We start from the raw sequence: 26,524 nt of genomic DNA, 5'->3' as shown, positions 1-26,524 counted from the left end.
CCTTAATGATTCTATGATTCTATAAGTAGCATGAGTCTTTACCAAACAATTGGTAAAGCCCTGATGTCTCTGCTGTATGTGTTGGGGGGAGAATTTGCTTTGGGCTATGGTCTTATCCTGGGTACTGAACACTTACTAGTGAGAATGCATCTTTTGATTTAGTTCTCTCCTAATGGGCGCTGCCTCTTGCATCTTGGCATTGCTTCATGGTGTGAACAATCATAATAACTGAGGAGCAGTTGGAAGATCTGCTTCAAAAGTACATACTGGTGACCTGAACCAGAAAGGCTAATGTAAATGTCATCTGAGTCTATAAAGTTGTTTTGGGAATATTGTCAGAGACTGTTCAGACTGTTCAGTTACAATTTAACATTCATTACTTTTTCTGGTCTTCCTGCCTAGGTTTCAAGATACTAATGGCAGATTCATCCAGTGAGTCAGATAACTTTCTTAGGGGTCGAATGGGAAGGCGGCCACCTTTGAGAGCATCCCACAACAGAGCTCGGAACTATGGTGCTGAAGAAGTTACAGAGAAGATCCATACTTTAGCAAGCACTTTACAGGTTGTTTACAAAATATGGTTTTAAAGTATTTATAAAGTCTGCATTTCCCTAACATAGGGTCAAATTTTCATTTCTGAAGTTGTGGAAAATACTGTACTGATGGGAGACATTTCTTTCTGTGCAAACCAAAAAGGTTTTGGGAAATCGATCATATTGCCTTTGAGCTGAAAAGTATGTGGCTTGTTACACTTTTATACAGCTCTTATTTCAGACAGTAATAGAATGTTGTTAGAAACAATGATGTGTTTGGTAATACGGTTTATAAAGTTAGCAAACTGAATAATACCAAATAAACTTTGTCAGATTCTCACAAGAGGCATTACATTTTGTAGCAGAAAGTTCCAGCCCCATCTTTGTTGTCTTGTACTGTGTAAAATTTCCCAGTTCCTAATAAAGTAAATACATAGGCAGTCAATTCCCTCATGATAGAGTTTACAATTCAAATATTTTCTACGTGTGGAACAGCACAGTGAGAAGCAGTATTTGTAAACTTGCAAGAGATCCATACCCGAGCAGGAAGAAGTGTTCATCTAATTCCTGCTTCTTCAGTGGAGACAGCAGAGGAAATCTCTGAATCTGTTTTGCAGGTGGGAGAAGACATTTAGCTATCTTGACACCATTTATTGCTTGAGAAGTCATTCCCATTCTTCTCTAGCTGACAGTTCTGAATACCTAGAGTGGGTGGGCTTATGTATTATCACTTTTGTTGAAGTATTGTTTGGCTGGCAATATTTACTTTTTAATATGTGAGAAGAGAAAAATCCATATAAAACGCTGAATTTAAACTTCAAAACTTCTTAGCTAGAAAATAATCATCAAGCTAGAAGAGAGATGACTTAATAAGAATGAAATCTGACTATTTTTTAAAAGCGACTCTTTGGTATTGTCCTGTTTCTCTCTAACCTCTTCCTAGCTGCTCTTCTGAAATTCTGATTTTGAGCTAATTGCTTTTTGTGGACTGCTTTTCAGCAGATCTGCCATCTGATCCAGCTCTTCATCTGGTCAGAGAATGCTCACACAGAGGCCTTACCTAACGTGTTGATCTTCAAAAATTTGTTATTTCTCAGTTAACTTAATTCTGTTTTACAGGCAGGTAATGTTAAGATCTTTGGATTAAAAAGGTTTTTCCACAGAGTGGCTGAAACTTATAAAATGTTTTGTTTGAAGCCGAGGCCTTACTGTTGTACTGTAAATGATAGCGTGGGGTTTTTTTGTTTGTTTGTGTTTTGGTTTGTGGTTTGTTTTTTTTTTCCTTCCCTTTAGCCATGCTGTATATTTTCAGATTTTGATTACTTGAATAGGATTTTGAATGGTTAGACCCTTTAAAAAACACTTGTGTTATCAATTTACTCTTATAAACCAAGAATAATAAAGACAACAGTAATATTTGATTAGAGGAGGTTTCTGGTTTGACTTTTCTTCCTCAAACTTTTTTTTAAGGATACCAACAGAAATCTAAGACATGTTGACCACTTGCTAGGACAATACAGAGAATACAACAAGGAACAAACCGAAGCAATAGCAACTGTGAGCAATTTTCAGTTTATCTTAACTTCTTAAATCTTTTCTGCTAATAACTGAATTCATAGCTGAAAACTTGGTAGTAATGGACAGAATATATCAAGAGTTAAGTAGATGTAAACAGAAACTTTTCATATTTATTTGAGCAATCTAAATCAAACTATAGTAATATGTTATATAATGAAACTCTGGCAGGTTTTGTAGCTTCATTACTTTTCTGGTTTATAACCACCAAATAGATTGTTATGTTATGAAACTATGCCAAGTACAACGTGCATAGCTGAAATAGAGTACTAGGGAACATGTTTCTTTTGCATGAATAAGTGGTAAGATAAAAGCTGAATTACAGCAGGGAATGAGATTGTGATCATACTGGTGTAGGTTTTTTCCTGTCATTCTACAACAGCTGCTGAATCTGTCGACCAGCTTTATCTAAATTGCAGAAGGGGTGAAATTCTCATAAATATCAAGCTTCTACAAGTTTGAAAACGTGTCTAGACAGAGAAGGTAAAACAAATTAGTGCTGGTAGGGCAAGAGAGGTTTATAACTTGGTTACAAACAAACTGCAGCCGGTGCTGCCTTGAAACAGATACATATGAGATGTAGGAATATTTTGCATGTGAGGGTAGAGAGAAAGAGAGAAGAAGCAAATATGTAGAAAAGAAGGCTTGTTTCTTCAGACAGCTTGCTTTCTAAGTCATTGTGCACAAGCTCTGCATGGAAGTAATTGGGGATATTATATGCCTCAATTTTTTTTCTTTGAATGCTGTTTGTGTCTTTATAAGCTCTACTTAGGTATTGAATTAGTGGAATTTCTGGTGGGCATTGGAACCATTTAAGGTTGTCTGTTTTTAACAAATGCTGATACTAAACGTAGTTCAACATTGTTATTCTGGAAAGATTTTTCTATTGGGAAACATGAAGGTGAGTAAGACATCACTCAAATTTTAGTTTTGCCTTAATGTCCATTCTTCTTAGTCATGCTAGGTGGCTTTTGATTATGGCTCAAGTGGAGGAGAAATCTAGAGACTAACCATCTCCTGCTTGAGCTTTAAATAATAGAGTAAAATCAGTTTTATTAGTAAAGATAGCATGTTTCTCTGAGTTCCTGTTCCCTTTCTGAAGCAGAAATTTCCACTTGCATAGAATAGATGTTGCATGTATTTGGTATGTGGGAAGAAGCAGCTGGGATCAGGAAGTAGTGGATCTGTTTTCCTTCTACAATAAATATTTAAGAAAAACTTGAATAAATTTCTCATTTGGATGGTAATGTGTTGGGGTTTTTTTCATAATGATAGTTGGTCAAGTGTTTCTACCATATTAGACAAGATTGTTTATCTAAGAATATTTTCATCCGAATGGGGTATGTGTTTAGGTTCTGTCAGTTATACTGAATATTGTAATGTCTGACTCTTCAACTCTTTGTGATGTTTTTCTTAAAAAAGACTTTCTTCAGACCATTGTATAGCATATTTGCATTTATGAATTTGGTGACTGTTGGGCTGCTGAGGACCTCTTTTCCATTCTAATTTAAAAATTAGTCTCACTACCGCACTTTGAGGTGCCCCGGCTCTGCCTGTGGGTCAATGCAAAACTTGCTAAGTAACTTACAGGGTCAGGAAGGTTTGCTGCTCAGAACTTTATTTCATCGTTGCTATTGTTGGTTCTCTAGTGGTGGGAACATTGTACTCTTCATATGTGCTCTGTTCCAGAGCAGTTAATCTCCTGCTGGCTTCACTGTTGGTCTGTGATTTTGTTATGTCCCTGGAGGACAAGAATAGTAGAGAAAAGGTTCCGTTCTGCTCTTTGGGTGGGGAGGAGGGAGAGGGAGAGAGAGGAATTTTTTGAGGTGTTTTTTTTTTGCTCCTGCGAGGCTTTGGAGGGGTTTAAAAGTAATTAGCCTTTTAGAAAGATCTGTTGTTTGGGTTTTTTTTTTTAATTTCATTTTTTCTAATGGCACTGATGTTTGTCTCTTTAAAGAAATTTAAAAAGAAATGAGAAAGGACTGAAATATTAGGCACTGTTTTGATGGGATTTAAACAACTTGTAGATGAGATGTCGAGGAATGGAATTCAGATTGGTGAATATTAAGGATATACTATTCAAATTTGTGTTTTTTAAAATCTCTCTTCTACTGTCACTAGCCTCTCTTCTTTCTTTTAATAATTAAGTTGTTTTTTAAGAGAAAACAAATACCTTAAAATATAATAATGTTGATAATGTAAATTATAACTCAAAATAAAAAAAAAAAATTGTCCGTTGTTCTGTTCTAAAGAAACAGACTGAAGAGTAAGGTTGTTAATTCTGGACACTGTCATGGTTCTTTATTTAAAAAAAAAAAAAATTTAAAAAATCCAGCTGTCTGGTTTCACATAGAAAGGATGAAAATGAGTGCTGTAAAGCTAAAGCATGCAAACTGAGCACCTGTAGCTTAATTCAGAGTTTTTATTTCTTTATTAAAGGTGCAAGATAAGTCTTTGACAGAGTCAAGTTAGATTTGAAAATTAAGTTATTGCTGTTCTTTCTTTGATCCTCTGGCATTTTCATGAAATTTTTTTTTTAAGTTTTAGCTTTTTGAATACAAAAGTGATCTTTTGTTACATACATGCATTGTTGTATCTTTTTCCCTCAAGTAGCCTCTGTCTTTTTGAGAAAACATTAGAAAATCCTTAAGGTTTTTGGTTTGAGAGTTTCTTAGTGATAATAAAGTTGTTTTAATAATACCATATAATGAAAACATAATACTTTAAAAAGAACCTAAACAAGCATTGAAAGACTCAGAAAAGATTTAAAGTAGTATTTTATGCTTTGGGAAAGAAGTGCCGCCCAGAGAGAGATCCAACACAGTGTGTATAATTCTGCAAGAATAAAGCAGCAATTTAACCATTGTGTACAAGCCTCTGTTACGGAGAGGAAAGGTGAACCTTTAGGTGTTTTGTGGATTGTCAAATAAAGGTGTGACAAAAGCAAGTGGCTAAGAACCAAAGTTAGCAAATGCAATCTTAGAAAATAAGATGCAAGTTTGAAAAATGAGGAACTTATTTAGGAATATAGTTAGTTCTGAACTCTTAAGTTGGGAATGGCTGCCTTTTTCTGGAGGTGTAACTACTAAAAGTAGGGCTTGATGTAAAGGTGCTTAGTGAAATTTGATAGCCATATGTCAAGTGAATTCCAGGTAGCGCTGGCAGAAAAATCCCAATAAAAAAAAATTTCTTTGAAGTTGTTTTCTGGATTTTGCAGGGCTGTTATTGAGCATTGCTGGCAAATTGGTCTTCATTTGGTTGTACGAGACATACTTTTCTTTTGAGTCTTCCTGGTGTGTTGCACCACTGTTTTAAGAAACTTGATATTTGAAGCTGCCAATACAGTTTTGCTATAGTTATGGAAATATGACATACGAGATATTGAAGAAAAGCTATTATTAATTCATAGCTATACTTGGCTTAAAAATAGTTTTGATTCTCTTAATGACTTTTTTGAAAAATAATATTTTACATGCATTTTTTATAATCTGTCTGTGTTCATATTTCAGTAAATTGTAATTTCTCCGCAGTTAAAAGAAACACTGGAACAGTCTATAGGTCAATTAAGGAGTCAACGATTAACCCAAAACTCTGGAATGAGAAGTGCTTCTCTCTCGAGCTTATACCCTAGTGATCTGGATGGAGAAGGAGTGTCAGGTAAAATACTTAAGATGCTTGAGTATACTTAAATTATGTCATATAGCTGTTGTATGGAAAGAGGAAATTAAGAAGGAAAATGTGTAAAGATAGTGGCATGAAAAGTCATCATTGATTACTTCAAAGAAATTCAGTTTAGAAATTTAAGTTATGCAGTTTATTTGGTAAATTCTTATAGCTTTCTGTTACATAGTCTTTTCTGCTGATATCCCGAGAGATATAAATGAAACATTGATTCTTTCAGCAGAGAAAATTCCTTGTCCAGTGCATGAGTTGTAGGTACATACAAGTTAAAGTTAAATTCAATGATATTGCAGCTTCTGAAGCTTGCTTCACAGCAAAAAGGAAAGTTAAATTTTAAATGCATAAGATTATGGATGTGGATGAAATTATGGAAGGCTCAGTGGAAAAGGAAAAAACTGACCAATGTGTAACCTAGAGAAAAGTAGTTTTTTCTTGTACGTATCTCTGAAAATTCATTCTATTTTAGGAAAAGGTGTGTATAGGAGGAGTATTCCTCCCAGAAGTAGCATTTAATGTATTTTAGTAGAAAGCTCTAAAACTTCAATTCTTTTCTAATGTAGAAGCTGTGAAATACTGTAGTTTGAAGCTATAATAGATCCAAGTGGAGGAAAAGCTGTTGCTTGGGCAAATAAAATTTGAGGAAAAAACCTACCTATTCCTTGGAGGAACAAAGGAAACCTTTTTCTTACCCATCACATACTTGTATTCCAGAAATATTTAAATTGAAGAAGAATCCTGGGAAGAGCTAAACAAGAAGTATGCCTGTGCATTTTACGTAACTTTAGTAGTTGTTTTGTCTGTAATGTGGCTTATAAGGATATTGGCAAGATGAAACACACGTTTTTCATGAAGCAAAATGAAAAATTTCCCATACAAAGTTCTGTCTTCCTACTTATTTTTTTATCTCTTATCTCATAAAGGGTACCGCCACTTCCTGCCTACTTCTCCTCTCAGGGATTATGGAGACTCACAGGGCAATAAACATCGGAGGTCTAGATCTGCAAGTGTTCGATTTGTCAATGAGGCAGATAATTTGGACCAGGTACAGAGCACTAATGGGAGTTGCTTCTCCAAATAGGCAATATGTGGTCACCAGGCTCTTCGCTTTTACATCAAATGAGGTTATTCTGATGATGCAGCTAAGAATGTTTCAGCTATGAAGTGTGCTTTCAATGTTACGTGCCATTCTTTATTAGGCAGTCACCTCTTGTATCTGTCAATGTCATGAACTTTCATGCAAATCTATCATTATAGATAAAAAGACGCAGATGGTAGTGATATCAAAAGTAATGTATGAAAATAATCTCTGTACTTTTTAGGCCATGTATGAGAAAGAAAAATAATCTCTGAATATGTGATTAACATTCACCTACATGCTGAAATCCAGTGTGGCTATAAAGGGGATTGTTCTGCTTTAGTTAATGGCACAGGATCTTAGTGCTTTTGTTGTTTACTTCAGTGTAGCCTGGATTGATTTTTGAGCCAGCTAGTTCTCCGTCTTAATTCTAGGTCTGACCTGTGAGTAGGATAATTTGACCCTGTATTTCAGGCAGATGATGCGAGGAGGAGAGGATGTGTATGGCATTGGTAATTTTCATACCCCTCAACTTGTGTCTACTTGCAGACTCTTCAGAAAAAAAAACATTAATTACTTTAATGGATAAGATTATAGGCTTTCTATATCCTACAGACAGAGAGGAGATTTCAGTACCTGCTTTGCTCTTTCAGACAGAGTGGCTAGACCTGCTTGAGTGAATCCCTGTGTATGGACTGATTTGTCCAGGAGGAATGTATTATGACTAATATTAAAGCAACTGATTGTAAGGTGTTCATGTTGGCTTTATTAAATCAGTTTCAACTTCCAAATAATTAATTTTAAACTTAACCACAATACGTTCTCTCAGTTGACTTTTTGGGAAGTCTGAGTGCTACAGAAATTCCTAGACTTCTGTTTACCCCTGTTTCATTGTCCTTTCAGTCTACTTCTCCCCCTATTCCTTCCTCCCCCAAGATTAGTGTGGAACATAATCCTTGGAAGGAAATAATGTTATATGGAAATCTTTCCTCCTAAGCTTCCAAAAAGCTTGGAAATATTTTAGACTACTTCTAAATATTCTATAAATATCTTAGAAATTTTATTCAAGGGAGTTCCTGCAACGCATACAAAATTCCTAGTTTATACTAAGTAACTATGTAAGCAAATAGTTTTTTTTCCTGTTTTGGTTTATTCCTTATTCTTGTTTTTCAGTGAGTGAACATGGCTTTACTCAGTCATTAATTATTTTGTAAGGAGAGGATAGTGCTTTGAGAAATGATAAACTAGAAGTAGTCACTGATCATGACCATAGGTAGAACTTGGGACAGAGATAAAGCAGTACTGTTTAACTAAAGCTGTGTCTTTTTCTTCTTTCTGTAACCACAGTCCCTTTATTCCCATTCTGACTGCTTCTAGCTAACGTAATTTTCCAGCTGAATGGGCTTTTAACACTTTTGAGTCTCTCTCCTTCTTAGGCTGATACATTCTGAAAATATGCTGTGTTTTTCAAAGTCTCTTGGGTCAGGTTGAAATTTCTGGTTAATCACACAGGGGAGATGGTAGTGCCTGTGTCTGAATGTTGAGAGCAGTCAGCTGGGCTGTGGAAGATCCAGATTTAAGTCTTGGGCATAGAATGAGGGGGTATTATAAACCAGGGTTTTTCATAATGATGGTCCTGGCCACTGAGCTGTTGACAGCAGTAGGATGGATTAACTGTCACTTTTTATCCCGTGAAGGATGGATGGACTATTACTTTTTTTTATTTGCTCCCTTAAAAACTTTGACTATAAATTGGGGGCCTGCTGAATGGGGGATATGGGAGGTTTTATAGAGGAAAATAGATGTGTGTGTTGGTTTTTCTTTTTTTGTGGTTTTGTTTTGTTTTGTTTTTTCCCCAAGCTCTGAAAAAAGCATGCTAGTAGAGTATGTAAAGTCTTGGGCAAGGTAAAATACCTTTCCTCAGTGCTTCGGTAGTTCCTGAATACATCATAGTGTTCTGCTTGGTCACTTCCAATTTCATATGCCATGTTTTTATAGTAAGATATGTAGCTGAGCAGAACTTTGTTTCACTTATACTAACATTTATTAGCAGGAAATGTGTCTCTCCTGACTTCACCTGTTCAGATCTTTCAACTTGCTTTGGTTAAAAAGGTGGTGCAGTGTCAGGTAACCAAAATGACCAAGCTCTGAACCATAGAAAAAAAAAACATAGTTGGGAAACTTGGTTTAGCAAATAATGTATTGAAAATTAAACTTCAATGAGCAAGTGTTGTGAAGAGTTGATTGAATTAGAAGCATGCAAGCCTCATCCACTCATCCAGGCTCATCTGCAGTTGATGGAATTTTGTTATTTTGTAGGTTATTTTTATCTGCTTTATTTTAAAAAGTGTCAATATATGTGTATACATATTTTTGGAATATCAGAGGAAAAGGGTTCCTAAGCCTGAGCTTATTTGTGTACTTTAATTTACAGCTGCATTCTTTCCACCAGTCTCTTCGAGATCTCAGCAGTGAACAAGTTCGCCTAGGAGATGACATCAGTCGGGAGCTTTCAAGAAGAAATCGGTATAAATAGAATATAACTCCATGTGAAGAATAGTGTGGAAAATAATTTGTATGCTTTTAAATAATTCTTAAACTCCTTTGTTCTTTTGTATTTAAAGCAAAAATTTTGGGGAGAGTGGGGAATTGCACAACATGTAGATGAAAGCAGTATTATGAACTGCTTGTTCCATGTCATCTTGTGCAGTATTTATAAATGTAAATAACACCCATCAATTCTGATTTGTATAGTATATGTGGCTTTTCCCTCCTTTTTTATTATATGGACAAAATGACAAGGATTTGGGAACTTCTTTTATTACAACTTTGCTCCTTATTTGTTCTTGGTACTGGAGTCTCTTGAGGGCAAGCTCTCATGCAGGCCATAATGTTTTTTTAAAGTACATACTGTCTCAACATATGGTGCTTTGTCTAATAGCAATAACAGGAATTAGTCTGCTAATTCCTAGTAGGAACTAGTAGTATTCAAAAGGACCATGTAGATGTGTTCATAATCTTGTACTTGTTGACCTGATACCTAGCCTTTCAAACTAGATGCTCCGTTACCTTCACTTGAGGAATGGAAATGCTTTTTATCATGAATTTTCCACTTGAGGCTGGTCTCTAATTATGCTAGGAATTTAGAGGCTGTAGAACAAATTGAAGTAGCACAAAAATCCAAGAGATTGTTGCTGCTTAAAATTATCACAGTTGATATTTAGTTTTTGCACTGTAGTATATTGTCTTGCCTACATTTTTCTATGAAGGACTGATGCTGAATTAAGAAAGACTCTAGAAGAATTGTCTGAAAAGCTCACTGAGTCCCAAAGACAAGAAACGGTGAGTGTGACTAACATGAAAAGATGATTTATATTTAGTATTTTAATCAGGGCTTCTAGTTTAATGTGTGTGTTGGTGATCAGTACCACGTATTAGTACATATATCTGAACATGATCTTATCTAGGCTATTATAAGTTGTTATAATGTTACCCTTCCATAATGAAATCAGCAAGACAAGTTTTATATTTCAGGTACTTGTTTAAAGTAAAAGTGTTTGACAAGTGTGTATATAGTGAATTTTTCTGTTTCAAAATTCACAGTCTTGGAGAAAGCTGCTTTTTAATTTTGAACATTGGTTTGAACACTGTCATACTTCATACCTTTTGAAAGATACAAGCTTTCCCATGTTATGTTGATGAATAATTCTTCCTCCCTCCCTCCCCATCCTTTTCAATCCTTATTATCTGTGCAGCATAATGGGAGGAGTCTCTCTGGGCTGCACTCTTCTCTGAAGGCTTTGTGACAAATGTTACAGAGGAGGCAGGACAGCCATGATAGTCTCTTCTTTTTTGCCTCCTGTATCTGCTGGAAGCAGACTAACTGCAGTCTGTATCACTTAAATGTGAAAGAGATCTGCTATTGAGATGGAAGTCAAACAGCGTATTGCTGTAGGAACAAGAGAATTTGAGAATCTCCCCAGTAGTTAGGAGGTGAAAATCCTGTAGGTAGTTCTCCACTCGTAAGACTTGAGTGTATGCTTTGTGTAAGTATTAATGTGGTATCAGTAGCAATGCTGACTTTTCAGAGCAAGTGTTATGTGTCCTTATTTTCCCATAGGTGATTCACCTTGCCCTAAAATTGCATGAATTGGTACTAAATGCTCTGTCAAGAGCTTTAGAGATGTGTTTGTCACTGATAACACATTGTTGGCACAGACCATTTGTTGGCACCAGCAGACTTGATAGTTGTACTTGTGTAAGTTCCTGACTTTAGATGAAGTTGGACAGGGATTCAAGAGACTGTAATCTATCCGTACCAGTTAGATACTTGATATGATAGAATCCATCAGTGGAGGAAGACTTGCCTTGTCAGCCTTCCTAGAAAAACATAACAGGCTGTCTTTGTTAGAATGTTATCTCTGCTTTCTCCTAATAGCCTGGTAGGATAAAATAAGTTTATCTGATAAAGAATTCTCGACTTGCAAAACTCTGGGTTTTTCTTGTTGTGGCCTACTTCTCAGTATGCTTACTTTTTCTCTCTTTCATGGACCAGGAAATTAGCAAACTCAGTAAATTTTAACCAAGATGGTTCTCAAGAAGATAGCTGCTGCAGCTGGCTACTTTACAACTGTTCAATGCCTTTGAATGAGAGAAACAAACCTTCCTCCTCAATCCTCTGGAATGCTGGCAGCCACTGTCTTTTCATTAATGAAAGAAATAACTAGCTCTTTGTCACCTCCTGTAGTAGGATTGCCAGATTTGAAATTGAATGTTACAACTTTTGACCTGAGAGAAGCAAAAAATGAGAGAAGTGAAGCATAACAAGGAAGCCTTCTGTAGTTTGTTGATGGTAAGGGGAATACCAGAAGAATAAGTCTTAGCTGGGAGAGAACATTATCATCCAATAAAGCTGTGAAAGCTGAAGCGTTTAATGACATTCTTTTAGCGAAGACACAAACGCTGCAGTGAGATGGTTTTCACGTGTAGGACTAGTAAGACTTCGGCTGGAATATTCTGCTCATTGCTGCTTATTATCTTTAGGAAGAACATTGGGCAAAAGGAGAGAAGACCAGAAAAAGGAGAGGAAAAAAATAAAAGGGGAAAAATAAAAAAGGCCACTCATTCAAAGACTTCTTTGAAAGGGTAAAACAGTTGCTGGGGTTCAATTTGCAGAAGAAATACGTAGTTAGGAAAGATCTAGCCATGTATGATGAATGGTCAAAAAGTGGATGTTTAGTGAACGATATTAGAATAGAAAGGCATTTAATGATAATTCTGCACGATACTGGTCTAATCACTTGTGGCTTGGGAGCTTCTTGGTCTGGAATTGATCTCTGTACTTTCTGTACTTAATAATGCCTCTGTGGATTTCTTGTCTGGAACTTGTCCAGTCTTTGTTATAACTTGCATATCTTTATCATCTTACTTGTCCTATAGCAAGGAGTTCTCCGGATAGATTACATCTTGTGAGAGGACCTGCCACTTTGTGGTGGTTTGGTTTTTTTTGGTTGGGGTGTGTGTGGGTGTGGGTGTGTTTGGTATGATTTGGTTGGTGTGTTTGGATTGTTTTTTTGTGGTTGGCTTTTTTTTTTGTTGTAAGGTTTTTTTTAATCTAACTGCTTTTTTATCTGTAATTATCATTGGAGGAGGTTGTTCAGTTTCTTCAGAGGCTTTTCTGAGGATTCCCTTTCTCTTCAGGCTGAAGAATTCTGATGCTTAATCGCTCATTGTATCCAGGCAATTCCACACCACTGAAAAAGCCTAGTGGTAGCAACATTCTGCACTGCTTCTTTACCTGTGCTCTCTGATATTAGATGTGGATCCTTTGCCCTTGTTCAAAGCCTAATGATCTACTGTTACACTGATGAGGCTGGCAGAATTGGTGAGATGAGGTAAATGCAAAAGAGGAGAATTCAGTATGGACATTAAGAATAAAAATAACTCTAATGGTGAGCATAGCAAAGCATGAAATTAGAGTGCGTGTAGAAACTGTGGTCTGTTATTGCAGTTTTTTGAGATCCTTTAGTACCTGTGTTTAGGAATTCTTCTAATGAGATTATTTAATTCAGAATTGATTTCTCATTGGTGAAAGTGAGTTGGGTAGGAGGAAATACTTTTTTTCCTCACAACTACCTTATGCAAAGTTGTTTAGGAACTTTTGTCCTTTAGTGCCTTTATCACTTCGCTTTGGAGTGTTTGTTTATTACCTCCAACATTGCCATCCTTGTATTTGTATTCTACTATGATTCTGGGCGATAAATTGTCAACTTGAAATCTTGATAATTTGACAGGATGAGTTCATGATAGAAACATTCTTTTCAGTTCAGTGTCCTTAAGTCTTCATTTCTGTAGGAACATAAATCTAAATTCTTACAGCTGTACTGTTCAGTATATTGAGTGCTGTTTGAAAATTGCCTGCATATAGATATGTGGTGATAAAGGTCTAGTCACTACAGTTGTTCTGAGTCACTAGTTCAGAATTTATTTTTATTAGAGGTTACGTTTCTTAGAGCCTTTTTGATGCTGAATCTGAATACTTTTTTAAGAGCCACACAACACAATCAATGCACATTAATTTTACCTTTAAAGGGACCCTTTTCCACCCCAGTATAAAAACCAGAGGACATCTGAGGTGGTGACACAGGCATAGTTGGATGCCTGTTTCAAATCAAGCACTCTCCATAGCCTTGTACTTGAGAATCTATGTGCAGTCTTGGTATAAAGACTGCAGGCTCTACAACTCTCTCTATATCAAAATCTCCTATCTTATTTAGACATTTTGTGAGATGCCTTTTTTTCTTGAAAAGAGTTTGGATGTTTACTAGAGGAATGTCCATACAGACCTATAAACAATTGAAAGAATGTTCACTTTATGTTATATAGGATAGCCCTCTTGGATATTTTGTTGCAATCTCCTGGTATAGAAGCGCATCTCAAATAGCACAAGAAGCTGATATTTATGCATAAAAGGCAACTGCACGGAAGCACAGATTTGTTCAAATTAAGTAGATGCTTAATTGAGATGGTGCTATTAGAAAGTTAGTGTAGGCTGTGTCTGTGGAAAAAGATAGCCATGTCAAGTGAAATGGGTCTCAGATGGAGTTAAGGTTACGATATTTCAGAGAGCCAGGATTATTGTCAGATAAGGAACTGTCCTTCAGAAGATCTTATATAGGGATTTTTGGCGCTGCACAGGTGACTTGTATATCACATATTATCATTTGCCATGAGGGAAAAGTTTAACAATGTTTAAAGTCATGTCTGTGAAAGAAGTTTGCTATTTTGGTGGGTTTAATACTTTTGTTTCAAGACCACATTGATAAAATAGGTCATAACAAGAAAGGCAACAAAAATCTGCTGAAATAGATTTCAGTCAGCAGGACTTGTGCAGCAGAAATAACAGTGGAAAACTGAAAAACAGGAGAGAAAGTCAAGAAGTAGGATGCTGCTTTTTGTAGATTAAGCATCCAGCATCTTCCACAAGATTATATTTAGCTGCATGACTTAAATGTCACCCTGGTTTTAAACAGGACATTCTATTATTTGTGTTTAATTGGTGGTGGGGGAACTTTTTGATAGCTTAATCCATTTTCATAGATTTTGCTGCTACCTGAAAGCTTTACGCAGAGACACAGCTCTTAATGTCGTGATTATCATTCAGGTAGTCTGTGTTGCTAAAAATGCATCCTTGAAATCACATTCTAATATGTTGTGAATGCAATAATTTAGTGCTAGCATTTCATGTCACTATGTAGAACCTCCATATTCTTTGTCCAGTTCTTCAGTGAATCACTTGTCTACACTAAGGCTTTTGATAAGATCCAGAGGACAAGATGCATAATCTTATGGTAGAAATGTTGTCCTGAGTCAGGGTCATATGGGATAAAGGAAGAGAAGTGAGTTTTAGAGTTTCTTCTGCATGTACTAATTAATGAGTTAACACTTAACTGCTTCTAATTTTTCTTGTTTTTGTGTCACAGGCTCTGTGACAAACTGACGAAGGTCAGAGAGGCTACAAAACAGGGAACATAATTCTTGTGGGAGGTAATGTCTACACCAGTGTAGACTGGGTAAATGTTACGTTGGGGGAACTACGTTTTTAGGTGGTGCATTGACTGCTTTGTGGAGCAAATAAGTAGAAATGTTCCAGAAGAAAAAAACCAGTTATTTGTTATAAACAGGAGTCCTGTGCATGGCTTTTAATCTGTGAAATATTCACCCTGCAACAGTGACCAAAACAAACTTACATTTGCCATCCCTACTGGAGCAAAAAAGTTAAACCTCTTAGAATAATGTTTGGTTTCTGAAAAAGAGTTGCACAAAAATAAAGAAGCTTCTTAGAAAAATGTTGGGGAATGAAGAGGGTAGGATATTTCCAGACAACGTGGAAGTGATCTGAATAAGCTATAGTAGTGACTTTGAATAAATGCATTAAAAGATGTGAAGGAGATCAAAAGATAGCTGATGTAACTATACAAGGTAAAAAGGAGTCCTTCCAAAAGTTATAGCCAAATGATAGAAGTAGAAAGGTTAGATAAACTTCAGCAGTTAAATATAAAAATGCAGTAAGGCAGTTTTAAAAAAAGTGACAAAAAGGTTGCAAAGTTATACGCAAATAAACCCTGTTTAATGCCATAGTATCACTAGGTAAAAAGATGATCAAACTAGAAGGAGTGTTCAGGGGAGGTAAACACTGCTAAACACTGCTAGGATGTGAATATGACGTAGCAGCTTTTCCAGAGAATGCAGAGGAAGCCATAAGCAACGGTACTTTGTTCTTTTGCACGGTTGCAAGGTGCAACATAATAAAGCCTAATTTACTATGGACTTGCGTGCTCTCTGCATTCTTTCCCAGTCTTCTCCCTTACCACTTGAACGCTTTTGGGTTTGTGTCACCCTACAAAAACTTATATTGTATCCTGGTTATCTAAATCCTTGTACAAGAACTTTCACGTTCTTCCCATATTATGCTTTCTCACCATGATATGCCTCCAAAGTCCCATGACGCTTTCTTCACATCATTCTGGCTTCACTGTTAGCTTTATTTTCTTATACTTCTAACCTAATATTTTTTTAGAACGCTAAATAGGCTAATACTTAATTTCAGACTAAATGCATGTACTTTGCTGACAGCCAAAATAAAGGAATAAAGGCTGAGTTCTCCCTGTTTCCCTAAATGGGGTATTTATGAGATCACTTCTGTCTAGGATCTTATTTTCTCACAAAGTCTAAATATATTTGACAGCTCTGTACCACTGAACATTTGAATCTATTGGCCAATTTCAGCTGAGTTTTGGGGAGGCTAGGGAATGACGAGCACAAATGAAAGACCGTAATCTTCTAAGTATTGTTCTTTATAAAGTAGGCTAAAAATAGTGTTTATGAGGCTCCTTTTGTTTAATCCTCTTTTTCAGGATTAATGCTAATTTAATATTTCATAGTAAGCATTTTGTCTACCAGAAAATACTTTTCTTTCTAAAGAAATGTTAACCAATGTGGTATCTATTCCTTTATCCTAAAACAACTTTCTTTAACTAATAGTCAACCATTCTGTATGCTAAGCTCTATTTTACAAAGAAAAAAATCAACAAAAATCTGATGGAAAAAATTATAGCTTTAAGGAATCTAAGGTTTGTTCTTTGTTTATTATGTCTTTTGTTATTTCATACATATTTGGAATAGTTTGAGCTTGCAGATTTTTTATTTATGAAATGACTGATTTTATACAGAAAAAAAATCAGTCTTTGGAGGAAATGAGAGTTGGGCAAATATTCAAACATGTTCTATGCAAATCCTCTTAAAAAAGGAAAAGTTGACAACAAAGTGGGAAGTATAGCAGTATATCTCTTTGGCTGAATTAGAAGCTCTGCATTTACCTCAGACACAAAGAGAAAGAACGCAGAAAATGGAAACTAGATTAGATTAATAAGAACAGTCATAAAAATTAGTGCGAATATAGGAGAGTAGAAAGGCCACAGTGGTAGATAATAGGATACACCAACAAAGAGACATCAAGAGTGATGATGTTTCACTTGTAAATACATCACCGTTTCTCAGGGAGACCAAAGCAGTTGGTCTGTTCCTTGCAGAAGCGGGGAAACTACTGACACGGTGTGCCAAGAAAGTTGATTCCCGTTTAACACCTTTTTAACATTAATATTTGCCAACAAGTTAAGCTGCAAGTTAGTGACCAGCAATGGGGGTGTAAGACCTCAGCTTAAAGTACTAGGGGGGGAAGGAAGGCATGTAAAATATCTTGAAATAACCTGGTGCAGATTAGCTACGCAACTTACGTAACCATCTGAAGTGATCTTAAAACCACTAATGGCTGTTTTGGAGTATTCATGGACAACTGTGGCGGTGAGTTAGAAAAAATGTTCTTGGAATGTTGAAAACAGGCAAATCTTGAAAAAGGAGAAAATAGACTGATTATTTTTCCAGAACTTTATTTGTAAACATCCAAGAGCAAACAAAAAAGAAACTTAAGGAGCAGACCACAGAGATTTGTCAAGAAAAATTACATTTTTATATCATAGAAGGGATTTACAGGGATGAAACAGTGGTTTTCTATATTTTGAAGCATTTTTTTTAGGTATTTTTAGACAGAATTTCATATACTGTTCTAATAAGCTTTTCAGTAAAATATGGTAGAACTGAATATAGTCTAGAATAAACACACAACTGTCCAGATACCTGTGTAGCTAGTAAACTGTTCACTGTTAAAAGTAGAGGAGTTAGTGAAGTGAATTTTACATGTTGGTATTCTTGATCTTGTTCTCTCTGAAGTTTTTATTAATAGTCTAGATGATGCAATATAGAGATGCTTGTTATGTCTGCAGATGGACTTCAGATATGTTGGAAAACAGAACTGAAATCCAGTATCCAGTCTTGGATGTGGCTTAGAGAATAGAACAAGGTTAATAGGGTAAAATTCAGCAAAGAGGACTAAAACTGTACGTTAGGAAAAACAGGTCATTTTAGAAACAATGGAATGAATTGTCTAGGGAGGCTGTAAAAGTTTTCTGTGAATGTTTTTGAGCAGGTTAGATAGACTTGTAGAAGAATGATATAGATATAAAAGGTCATGTGTTTAGCCAGGCAGTAAGTTTGCTAGCCTTTGAAGTCCCTTCCAGCCCCTTCTTTCTGTGCTCTGTGCACAGAGGATATGAGCTAATGATATACTATATATACTAACTATAGTTTCTTGATAGAGGCTTTTTTTCCAATGAGTTATAAGTAGCATCAAAATATTTGGTGGTTTGTTTTGGTTGTTTGTTTTTTTTAAAGAGGATTATGTCTGTAACTCTGAAATTTCTGTACACCTGACAAATATAATGAATGCATCTTTTTCAGTACCTTGTTAGAAATAGGGTAACAGTTGTATTCTGGAGGGAGTTGAAAGAAGTCAGAGGCAAGGCAAATCACTTGATATCTTGTAGTTAGTAAAAAGTTACTTTCTTATTCATTTTGCATTAGTGATAATTTGCAATGAAATCTGAAGTTTGCAGGAATCTGAAGCTTGCCTAGTGCTGCCTCGTGTCAAGTCATCTGCTGTGCATGTGGTGAACTAGACCTGTGTCAGTGAGGAAGTTACTGATCTCTCCTTTTGAATGTCGTCTTGGGGGTGATGTTACTTTTGGATCTTTTGTCAAGTCTAAATTATACATTTTCTTTCTTAATAGCTTTAGTGTCCTCTTGCTTAACTTCACTTGAAAAAGATGTGTGAGACCGCTGAGAAAGCTTCTGCCTTCAGAAACACATAGCCAAGATTTTTCTAAAATGTAAAAACATGACTTTGTTTCATTTGTGTACTTTAGATAGATCTGGAGAAAAGGATGACAGGTATTTCCCAGTTTTCAGCAAAGATATAACAAGTTTAATGACAAAGTGTTATTTTCTGTTCCAGCTAAATAGTATTGTTATTTCTGTTCGCTGCAGTATTTTGTGGATTATTAGAAGTAACACTAAGTCATAGTTGTCAAAACAAATACAAATGTTGTGATGTAGTCCTTATTTTTTATGCATTAGTTTTTAGTAAGTAATTATTCTGGATTATGACTGCAGAGTTTTCTAGTGTGGTTTGATGCTGTATGTTTTTTGAGCATCTCCTGATGGTTTTGAGAGAAAATACAAAATCCCAAATTGGAAGCTGACTATTCATCTGCTGCACAAACAAGAAAAGTTTTCAAGCTGATGTATTCTGTTGTAAAGAAAAAGACTGTTTCATTCTTTAAACCTGATGTACTCGTGAAGCCCAGAATATAAATGTAACCTTAGTTATGTTTCTGTTGCTACACAACTGTGTTGCTCACGTTAAAATTTTCTATCCATGCATATACCTAGCGCTAGTAGAAGCATGCTTAATGGTGAAAATACAGATGAGAACTTGTTCCCCGCCACATACATCAGAAACTAGTAGTTGAATGGTGTTTTAAGTCTTTCTCTTTTTATCTAAATACTGTTTGGTAATAGATATATTGCTTTCTAGTGACTGTTTAAAATAACTAGTTTTAAGGTAGGGAGGAAATGATACATAAATATTTTCCTTGCTAATCTTCAGCTTTAACAATATAAATTTAATTTGCTGCCCACGAGAGGGTGCTGTTTGCTAGCAGCTTGAAATGCAAAAATAAAGTAGTTCTGGTGCTCTAGTTTAAGATTGAAATATTGTGTTTATAATCCAAATTGCTTTAACAAATAACTAGTGTTATTTGTATTAGTTCGTACATGGATTCGCAAAATATTGGGAAAAAGTCTTAAAGTGATGTGATTATTTTGTGCTATTACAGTCATTCTCATGTACTTAGCTCTTGTTTACTACTTTTCACTCACAGATTTCAGAGTATGAAAGTGGCAAACATTGGTCTGTTTTACAGACTGGAGATGTGAACGAAATGACTTTCCAGAGCTTAATCAGGCCTGTGGCAGAGAAGCTAAGATTTTTTGTATTGCAGCTTCAGGGTAGGCTGCACCAAGCTTGATATTGAGATATTTAGCACTTGAATAGAACCACCACTGTAGAGAAAAATATGCATATACCTAAAGGAGGATATTGCTAGCAATATAGCAGGTCAGTTCCCTGTTTGAGTTTTTCTGGAGTACTCACTGCTATAACTCCAGTTACTTTCTATACCATTCTAAACCTTATTTAATAAAATTAAAGTTGTATTCTCTCTTCTTTCTGCCCCATACTCTATTTACCTTTTTTGCCGTTGTTATCTTAATATATGGTAAAAGATGCACTAATTTCCTGCAGGGTTGGTTTTTTTCCTTTTGAAGGTATCAGAACGGGTAGAGAGAAGACTTCAGGAGATAGAACAAGAAATGCGTACTGAAAGACAACTTGTAGAAAGGCGGCAGGACCAACTGGGACATATGTCTCTTCAATTACAAGAGGTATGCAAATGAAAACTTCCTGTGTATTCAGGATTAAGTTAGGAACGTGCTGCATTTGTGAGCCTGTACCTGTCAAACTGGCAAAAGTGCTCATATCTTTGGCACATTCTTTTAACTGTATCAGTCCAGATCTGCTTGTTTTGATGACCAGATGATAACAAGTACAGTCTCTGTTCTTCATGATACGGTCTCGTCCATGTTTAGACCTTTTTGGTAAATGGCACAAACATTCTTTAAAAGAACCCACCCCCTATGCCCTCCCTCAAACCCCAAACAAATGAGTCATTAGCTGGGTTGTCTCAAATAAAACACTTTATTTTCTAAAATGTAAACTTGGCTTGCAGTGAGCAGTTTATTTTTAATTTATTTCAACAAGCAATCAAATGCACTGTAGTGGCCAGACAGCTTTTAATTGCTTTTCAAACATTTCATTCAACAGTATCTGATGTAATATAAAATATTGTTTAGGAGACAAATAAAAATATTTATATTATGAATTAAAATTGGAGACAGCTAGTAGCTTTTTTTCTGCTTGTTTTAGGAAGTGTATGAAAAATACATCTCTCTGTTTCTGATTTTACTGCTATTTGGAAAATCTGTGTCTTAACATAGTGTAACTTTTTATTTCACTCCCCTTAAGATATGATATGCAATGCTGTCTCTAACTATGCAATAGAATACTATAGTTGAGAAGAAATGGGCAATTCCTTGTTTTTCACTTTTAATACTAGCAACAGTATACACGCTTTTGGAAGGCAGTTGTTTTATACTGTGCAGTGATACTGAGGAAGCTTAATTTAGATTGACACTTTGTATTTCATGTAAGGCTAGAGACTCTTCAAAGAGGTCATATTTAAGAAGGTAAGATGCTCTTTTTATATAGCTAAAAAGTAATGTTTATCAAAATGCTTGTAGTGCTTCTGCTAGTATTTCAGAAAGAGTTACTGTTTCATTTTTCCCGCTATTGATGTCCTAGTGGGTGAAAAGAACGAGAGTGTTTTATTACAGTTTTCATTGCTCTTTAATATGCCTACATCCATTTCTAGATTCTTTGGTTGTGCCTTCAGTCCGGTAGAGGGATGCTTAATGAAGTGAGTTGGTGTCATTTGATAGCGTTATCTGCAGCTTGGAACAATCTTTTTTTTTATCCTTTTAAAGGGATAATAACTTGTAGCTGTAAAGATACATTGACACGGCCATGGTTTCCTTAGAAGGAGAACTTGAATTCAAGTGAATGGATTGAAAAGTATTTCAAAGACTTTCATATGATTGGCTGTGTGATCATGAGCCCTCATCTGGATACCTTTTTTCCTAGTAGCTCATCTTTTGAATTTCATGCAAAATGAATATGAAATACTAAGTACATCCCTGACCTTCCATTACCCTAAGCTGTCCAGCTGTAGATGAAGACGTTTTAATCTTTTCTCCTGCAAATTTTATTTTGTTCTGTGCATATTTTTGTAAATTATTTTTCCCAAGGAGCCCCTTTCTATTTAAAAGATTTTTTGACACCACTGTTCAAAACTTCGATATATAGTCCTCATTCTCAATTTACAGGAAAGCTCAGCACCTATTAGTCTGCTTCGTAAACTTTTACTATTAGGAATTTGCCCAAGCCAAGATTCAGAGCCAATCCTGACTGGAAGAGGCTTATTCCACATGCCATATGTTCATAGCTGCTGCTATTTGGAGGAGAATCACATACCTGGTGATTATCTTCACTCTCTCAAGCAGGGGCTCATATCTCCAAATTGTCCTTCTGGGTAGCTGATCTCAGTCATGACTCTGGATTTCTTGGACTGGACTCTTGTCACCATATTTGGGAATCCTAATAAAACATAGATTACTCCCGTTGCAATGAATTATGGATTTTTCAGGAGCTTCTAACCTTTAACATGCAAAATAGAACCTGGTGGTGTCAGATGACAAGTGTAGAAGGGAGCTTCTTTCAATAGGTATTAGGCAACCTTTCTTTGACAGATTACAGAGGAATATGGAGACAGTATCACCCTTGAAACACAGACTTCTGTTACACTCCCAGTAGCAACAAACAGTATGTCCTCTTCCTGCTACTTCTTCTGTCATAGCTGTCCTAAGAGCTTGGAGAACATCTTTGTGACAGAGTTGCAACTTCCTACATGCCAGATGTCTTTAGACTCCAATATTGCTAAGGTCCTTATATCTCAGACCCTTATTACAAGCTTCCATCCAGCTGTCCCATCTTCCTTCCCTATTGAACATTCATGTTAATTTGTCCTTCTCTAGGTAGAAAATGGTCTCACTTCTGGATGGTGTTTGTATTTATCAGGAATGGTTCAACATCTCTTGAACAGTTGGCTGAGCTCTTTAGCTCTCACATTGGCAAATTGGACCACCTTGCACCCTACCTTTTGAAAAACACTTGTTTTTGAGAGCAAAATAGTCTGCATCCTGTACATGCTGCCTCTCTGTGTGCTATCGTCTTGAGAGGTTGCTGTGTGGGAAAGCTTTGTGAAGAAAATTACTTTGTAACGGAATGTAAATTATAGAAGAAACAGGAATATCAGAATGTCTAAGGAGGCAAAAAGTTTAAACTGATATAATCTCAAATTAAAAACAAACAGGAAAAAATGCCAATACTAAAACAGTCTGAGAATTGGGTGTAGCAGTTTTGAGTTTTTGAGCTTCTGGTTTTTGATTTTTCAATTTTTTTCCTTGTATGTGGTGTTACAGATTAATAGATTCAATATGGCAAACCAAATAGAATGAATAATTTATGACTATGAAGTATTTAAAATTTATTAATATGAATAGTTTAAAACGGTTTTATTTCAACAATGTATTTTCAAGCTGCATAGTAGTTGGCTTCTTACTGATTTTTTCATTACTTGCATCAATGTAATTGATGTATTTTGCTAAGGTATTTTTTATTTTTCTCTACTATAGACAAAATTAAATTTGGCTTTAAAGATCTCTGAGCAAAGTTGTTAGAAAAACTCCATAGTTTACACCATTTTTAATATTTTTTTTTAATATCCTATATTTTAAGTAGGCAATTTCTGAAAAGCCTACAAGGTAATTATTTAAAAAAAATCCAAAGAAAATAATAAAATTCCTGGTAAGAATAATTGGCTTTTCTCTAAAATATCTGATGTCACTTAACTTTTTTGTTACTAATCGCCCATCACGTGGTGGTAACATTTGCCACAAAGATTGCTTGATAGGTGAGAGAATTTTCAAGAACAGAGATTCTCAAAGACTCCAGTGTGGAAGCTTACTTATTGGCTGCCTTGCAGTTGAAGTGTGACTACATTGTACATTAAGAACAGCAATTTCTTAACACAAAATATATGACATTGCTGGTTTTCTTCCTTATTGTGAAATATGTTCTTTCATGCTGCTTTGATACTCGGCTATTGCAGATGCTATTCTCAAGTCTGCAACAGTCTCATCAGTGCACTCCTTTGATCTCTCATGGGATATACAGACTGATACTGAGGACCACCTACTGAACAAGGTGGATTTCTTCGTTCAGTACATCCATACAAGTGTGTACTCACTCAAAGATTCTTAGGGGACATTGTAGATGAAAATACTCTTAATGAACACTGTCAACATAGGGAGAGGCTAGTTGCCTTTTTCTGCAGCTTGGCTTTTTAATCAGCTGTTCCTCTTGTGGTGGCTTATATTTGGCCTGAAGTATCAGAAGAAGCAGCCAAGCTGCTTTCCAGTAAATGAGATGTCCTCCACTGGTGAAGCATGAACACATTTAGATGTAAACCTGAGCCAGTAAACTCTAATAAATATTTGCGCTGGTTCTCTGCAAGAAGGCTTGCGGATGACGGTAGCTATTTAGGTTTCATTTTTCTAATTTTCTTTAATGACGCTTGTCTGCAATACTAATACTAACCTGGATAGTGATGGTCTTGGAATTTTTTGGTCCGTACTCCATTTGGAGTGGGGTGCTTGGATTCACCCATGTAAATATGTGTATGGGCAGTCTCTTAAGAACGGAATGTTGCTCATTACAAACCTGAATTTCTTTGAGGAGTGATAGCCAGTTGCCCCTTGTCTTCCATTGCCCGTCATCTTCTGTTGCCCCTTTCTTTTAATGACTCTGGGATTGAGGACTGTGAGGACACGGTCTTCCATTTATACAAATACAGCATGTTGGAGGAGAGGGAAGGGTAGACGTGCCTCCTGCAGATACTGATTAGGAGAGAAAGCTTTCCATCTGAGAGCTTGAAGTGCGTGTGGACAGCATGTACTGAGGAATATATCAAGAATTAGTCTTTATAACATATAAATGTTACTAGGGCATGGTGTGTATCTCTAGCTTAAGTTGCTGTATGTTAGAAAGAATGTATTTGAATTCCTTTTGCATACCCTAGTGAGAATGAAGTAAATAACTAAATATTTTGCTGCAGTTGTTATTTGGATGAAGCATGTTTCTACATAATTTTTAAGAGCAGCTTTTTACTTTGTTATTCTGTTTCTTGTCCTTTGTAATCTAAATTACGCGTTAGATGGACTCTTAGCTCTGTCAGAAGCCTGTCTTGTGGTGATCATTGCGTGGATGTAATGTTCTATTAAAGTCTTTTCTGTCCTCTTTTATTTCTCCAAGATGCTTCCTAAGTAACATTACTGGAAGGAGGGTAGGGTTTGGACTGAGTTCTGAAATCCTGTCAATTAATGTGGTCTGAATGATTTACAAAGAAATGCTATTTAAAGCATTTGTGGCTATTTAATGAGACAATTTTTTCATTAGTTTGCCTGTTATACACTTCAAACCAAACAAAATCAAATTTGACTTTTGGATTTGATCAGTAGTTGGTTTAATTAAGAAATCTTGTGAGTTTTAAATAGTTATTATTTTTAAGGAAAGTGCAGTGCCTGTAACTGACCACTACTTGTCAGTATTTTACCATCTTAAGAGAATCATCTTCCTAAAGTTCAATTATTAAATTATATATTTTCAGGGTCTAACTGAACATGACGATACATTTGTTTCAGTCTTTCTCTTGTCTGTCTTGTGTTTCTGTCTGTCTTGTGTGATGTGCAAACATTTTATTTGTATTGCACTATTATTATAATAATAGACTGTTTATTAACCAAGATGATATCTAGTTGTATGCTGATCATAAAGAAAGTTTGACATATAAAATTTTGTATCTTTAACATCTAAATTTGCATTAGTATTTTGAATCTGTAGTCTATGTGCTGTGTGTAAGTGGATAAAAATTTTCTCTACAATTTTATGTATTTTTTAACTTAGTGTGTATTGGTGTGTTTAAACACTATCTGTTTAAACAGCAATTACTGTAAATTAGAAAATTGCAATTAGCAAACAAATTCATGCAAAGCATACTTCTTCATACTTCTTTTTTCTATATTCCTGATACAAATGTGTTTCTGCTTAGAAAGGAGAACAAATATGCTCACCTTGCCAGTGCTACTGACACATATATATGGGTTGCTTTAACAAAATACATTTGTTGTGTAAACTAAAACTATTTTGAGGTTCTTCAGTGCTTTGTTTTGAACATGAAGACACCATCAACTTGTACTGTTTGTTTGCATTTATGCATCCATTTTCTAAAACAAGATCAAGTATCATTCTTAAAAATGGGCTTTAAACAGCTTTTATATGCATTGGATGTCCTGGATGGCTTTACTAATTCCTGTGCTTGGCTTCCTGGATTTCGGTGAAGTGAGTCAGTGTTCACACTTTGCACGCTTTAGGTGAACAGAATTATCTTTATAGAACATTTTGAACCCACTGACTGTGGTAAGGCAATGACTAGAGTTATGTCTTAAGCTAGTAACTTGGGTAGGCCAGGAAGCATTTTTTTCTTTTTTCTTTATGCAACTGAATACTTAAATTCTGTTTGCCTCCCACTGCACATACTGTGAAGTGCAAGAGGCTGGCGGATTTTCAGCAAAGAGTGGGATAGACTGACAGTCAAAAGCATTATTAAAAATTCTCTTTTTGCATGTCTCTATCTCTGATCTTTTTAGACAAATGTAAACTTGATCTGTGCTCTGAGCCATCTGGATGTTTTAATGCATTGTTGATACTTGCCCCTTGGCTCTGTGCTATGCCACCTGTGACTGATGGTTTCAGTTTTGATTGTAGTTTGAATCTGACTCTGTTTTGGAACATGAGCAAGTCTCATACGTATCTGTCACTGAAATATCTGGGCAGTCTATCTTTAAATGCCTGGCTGGTATGTCTAGGTGGCATACTCGGACCCATGCTAGCTGCTAATGTAGCAAGTTAGGG

The 26,524-nt window shown here is 35.8% G+C and overlaps 1 protein-coding gene across 1 annotated transcript in view; it reads left to right on the top strand.

The window, feature by feature from the left end:
* Positions 1-416: 416 nt before the first annotated feature.
* Positions 417-26,524, top strand: part of CEP128 (centrosomal protein 128kDa) — a gene marked incomplete at its 3' end in the record, with an annotated part of 62,340 nt that continues 36,232 nt past the window's right edge. Inside the window, 7 exon segments of the mRNA XM_009578510.1 lie at positions 417-563; positions 2,004-2,090; positions 5,639-5,765; positions 6,710-6,831; positions 9,299-9,390; positions 10,134-10,206; positions 20,146-20,262. Coding sequence (XP_009576805.1) covers positions 417-563; positions 2,004-2,090; positions 5,639-5,765; positions 6,710-6,831; positions 9,299-9,390; positions 10,134-10,206; positions 20,146-20,262 — 765 coding nt within the window.

The sequence above is a fragment of the Fulmarus glacialis genome, unplaced genomic scaffold, assembly GCF_000690835.1.
Source record: "Fulmarus glacialis isolate BGI_N327 unplaced genomic scaffold, ASM69083v1 scaffold36785, whole genome shotgun sequence".
Taxonomy (NCBI): domain Eukaryota; kingdom Metazoa; phylum Chordata; class Aves; order Procellariiformes; family Procellariidae; genus Fulmarus; species Fulmarus glacialis.
This window is presented reverse-complemented; position numbering and strand designations above follow the sequence as displayed.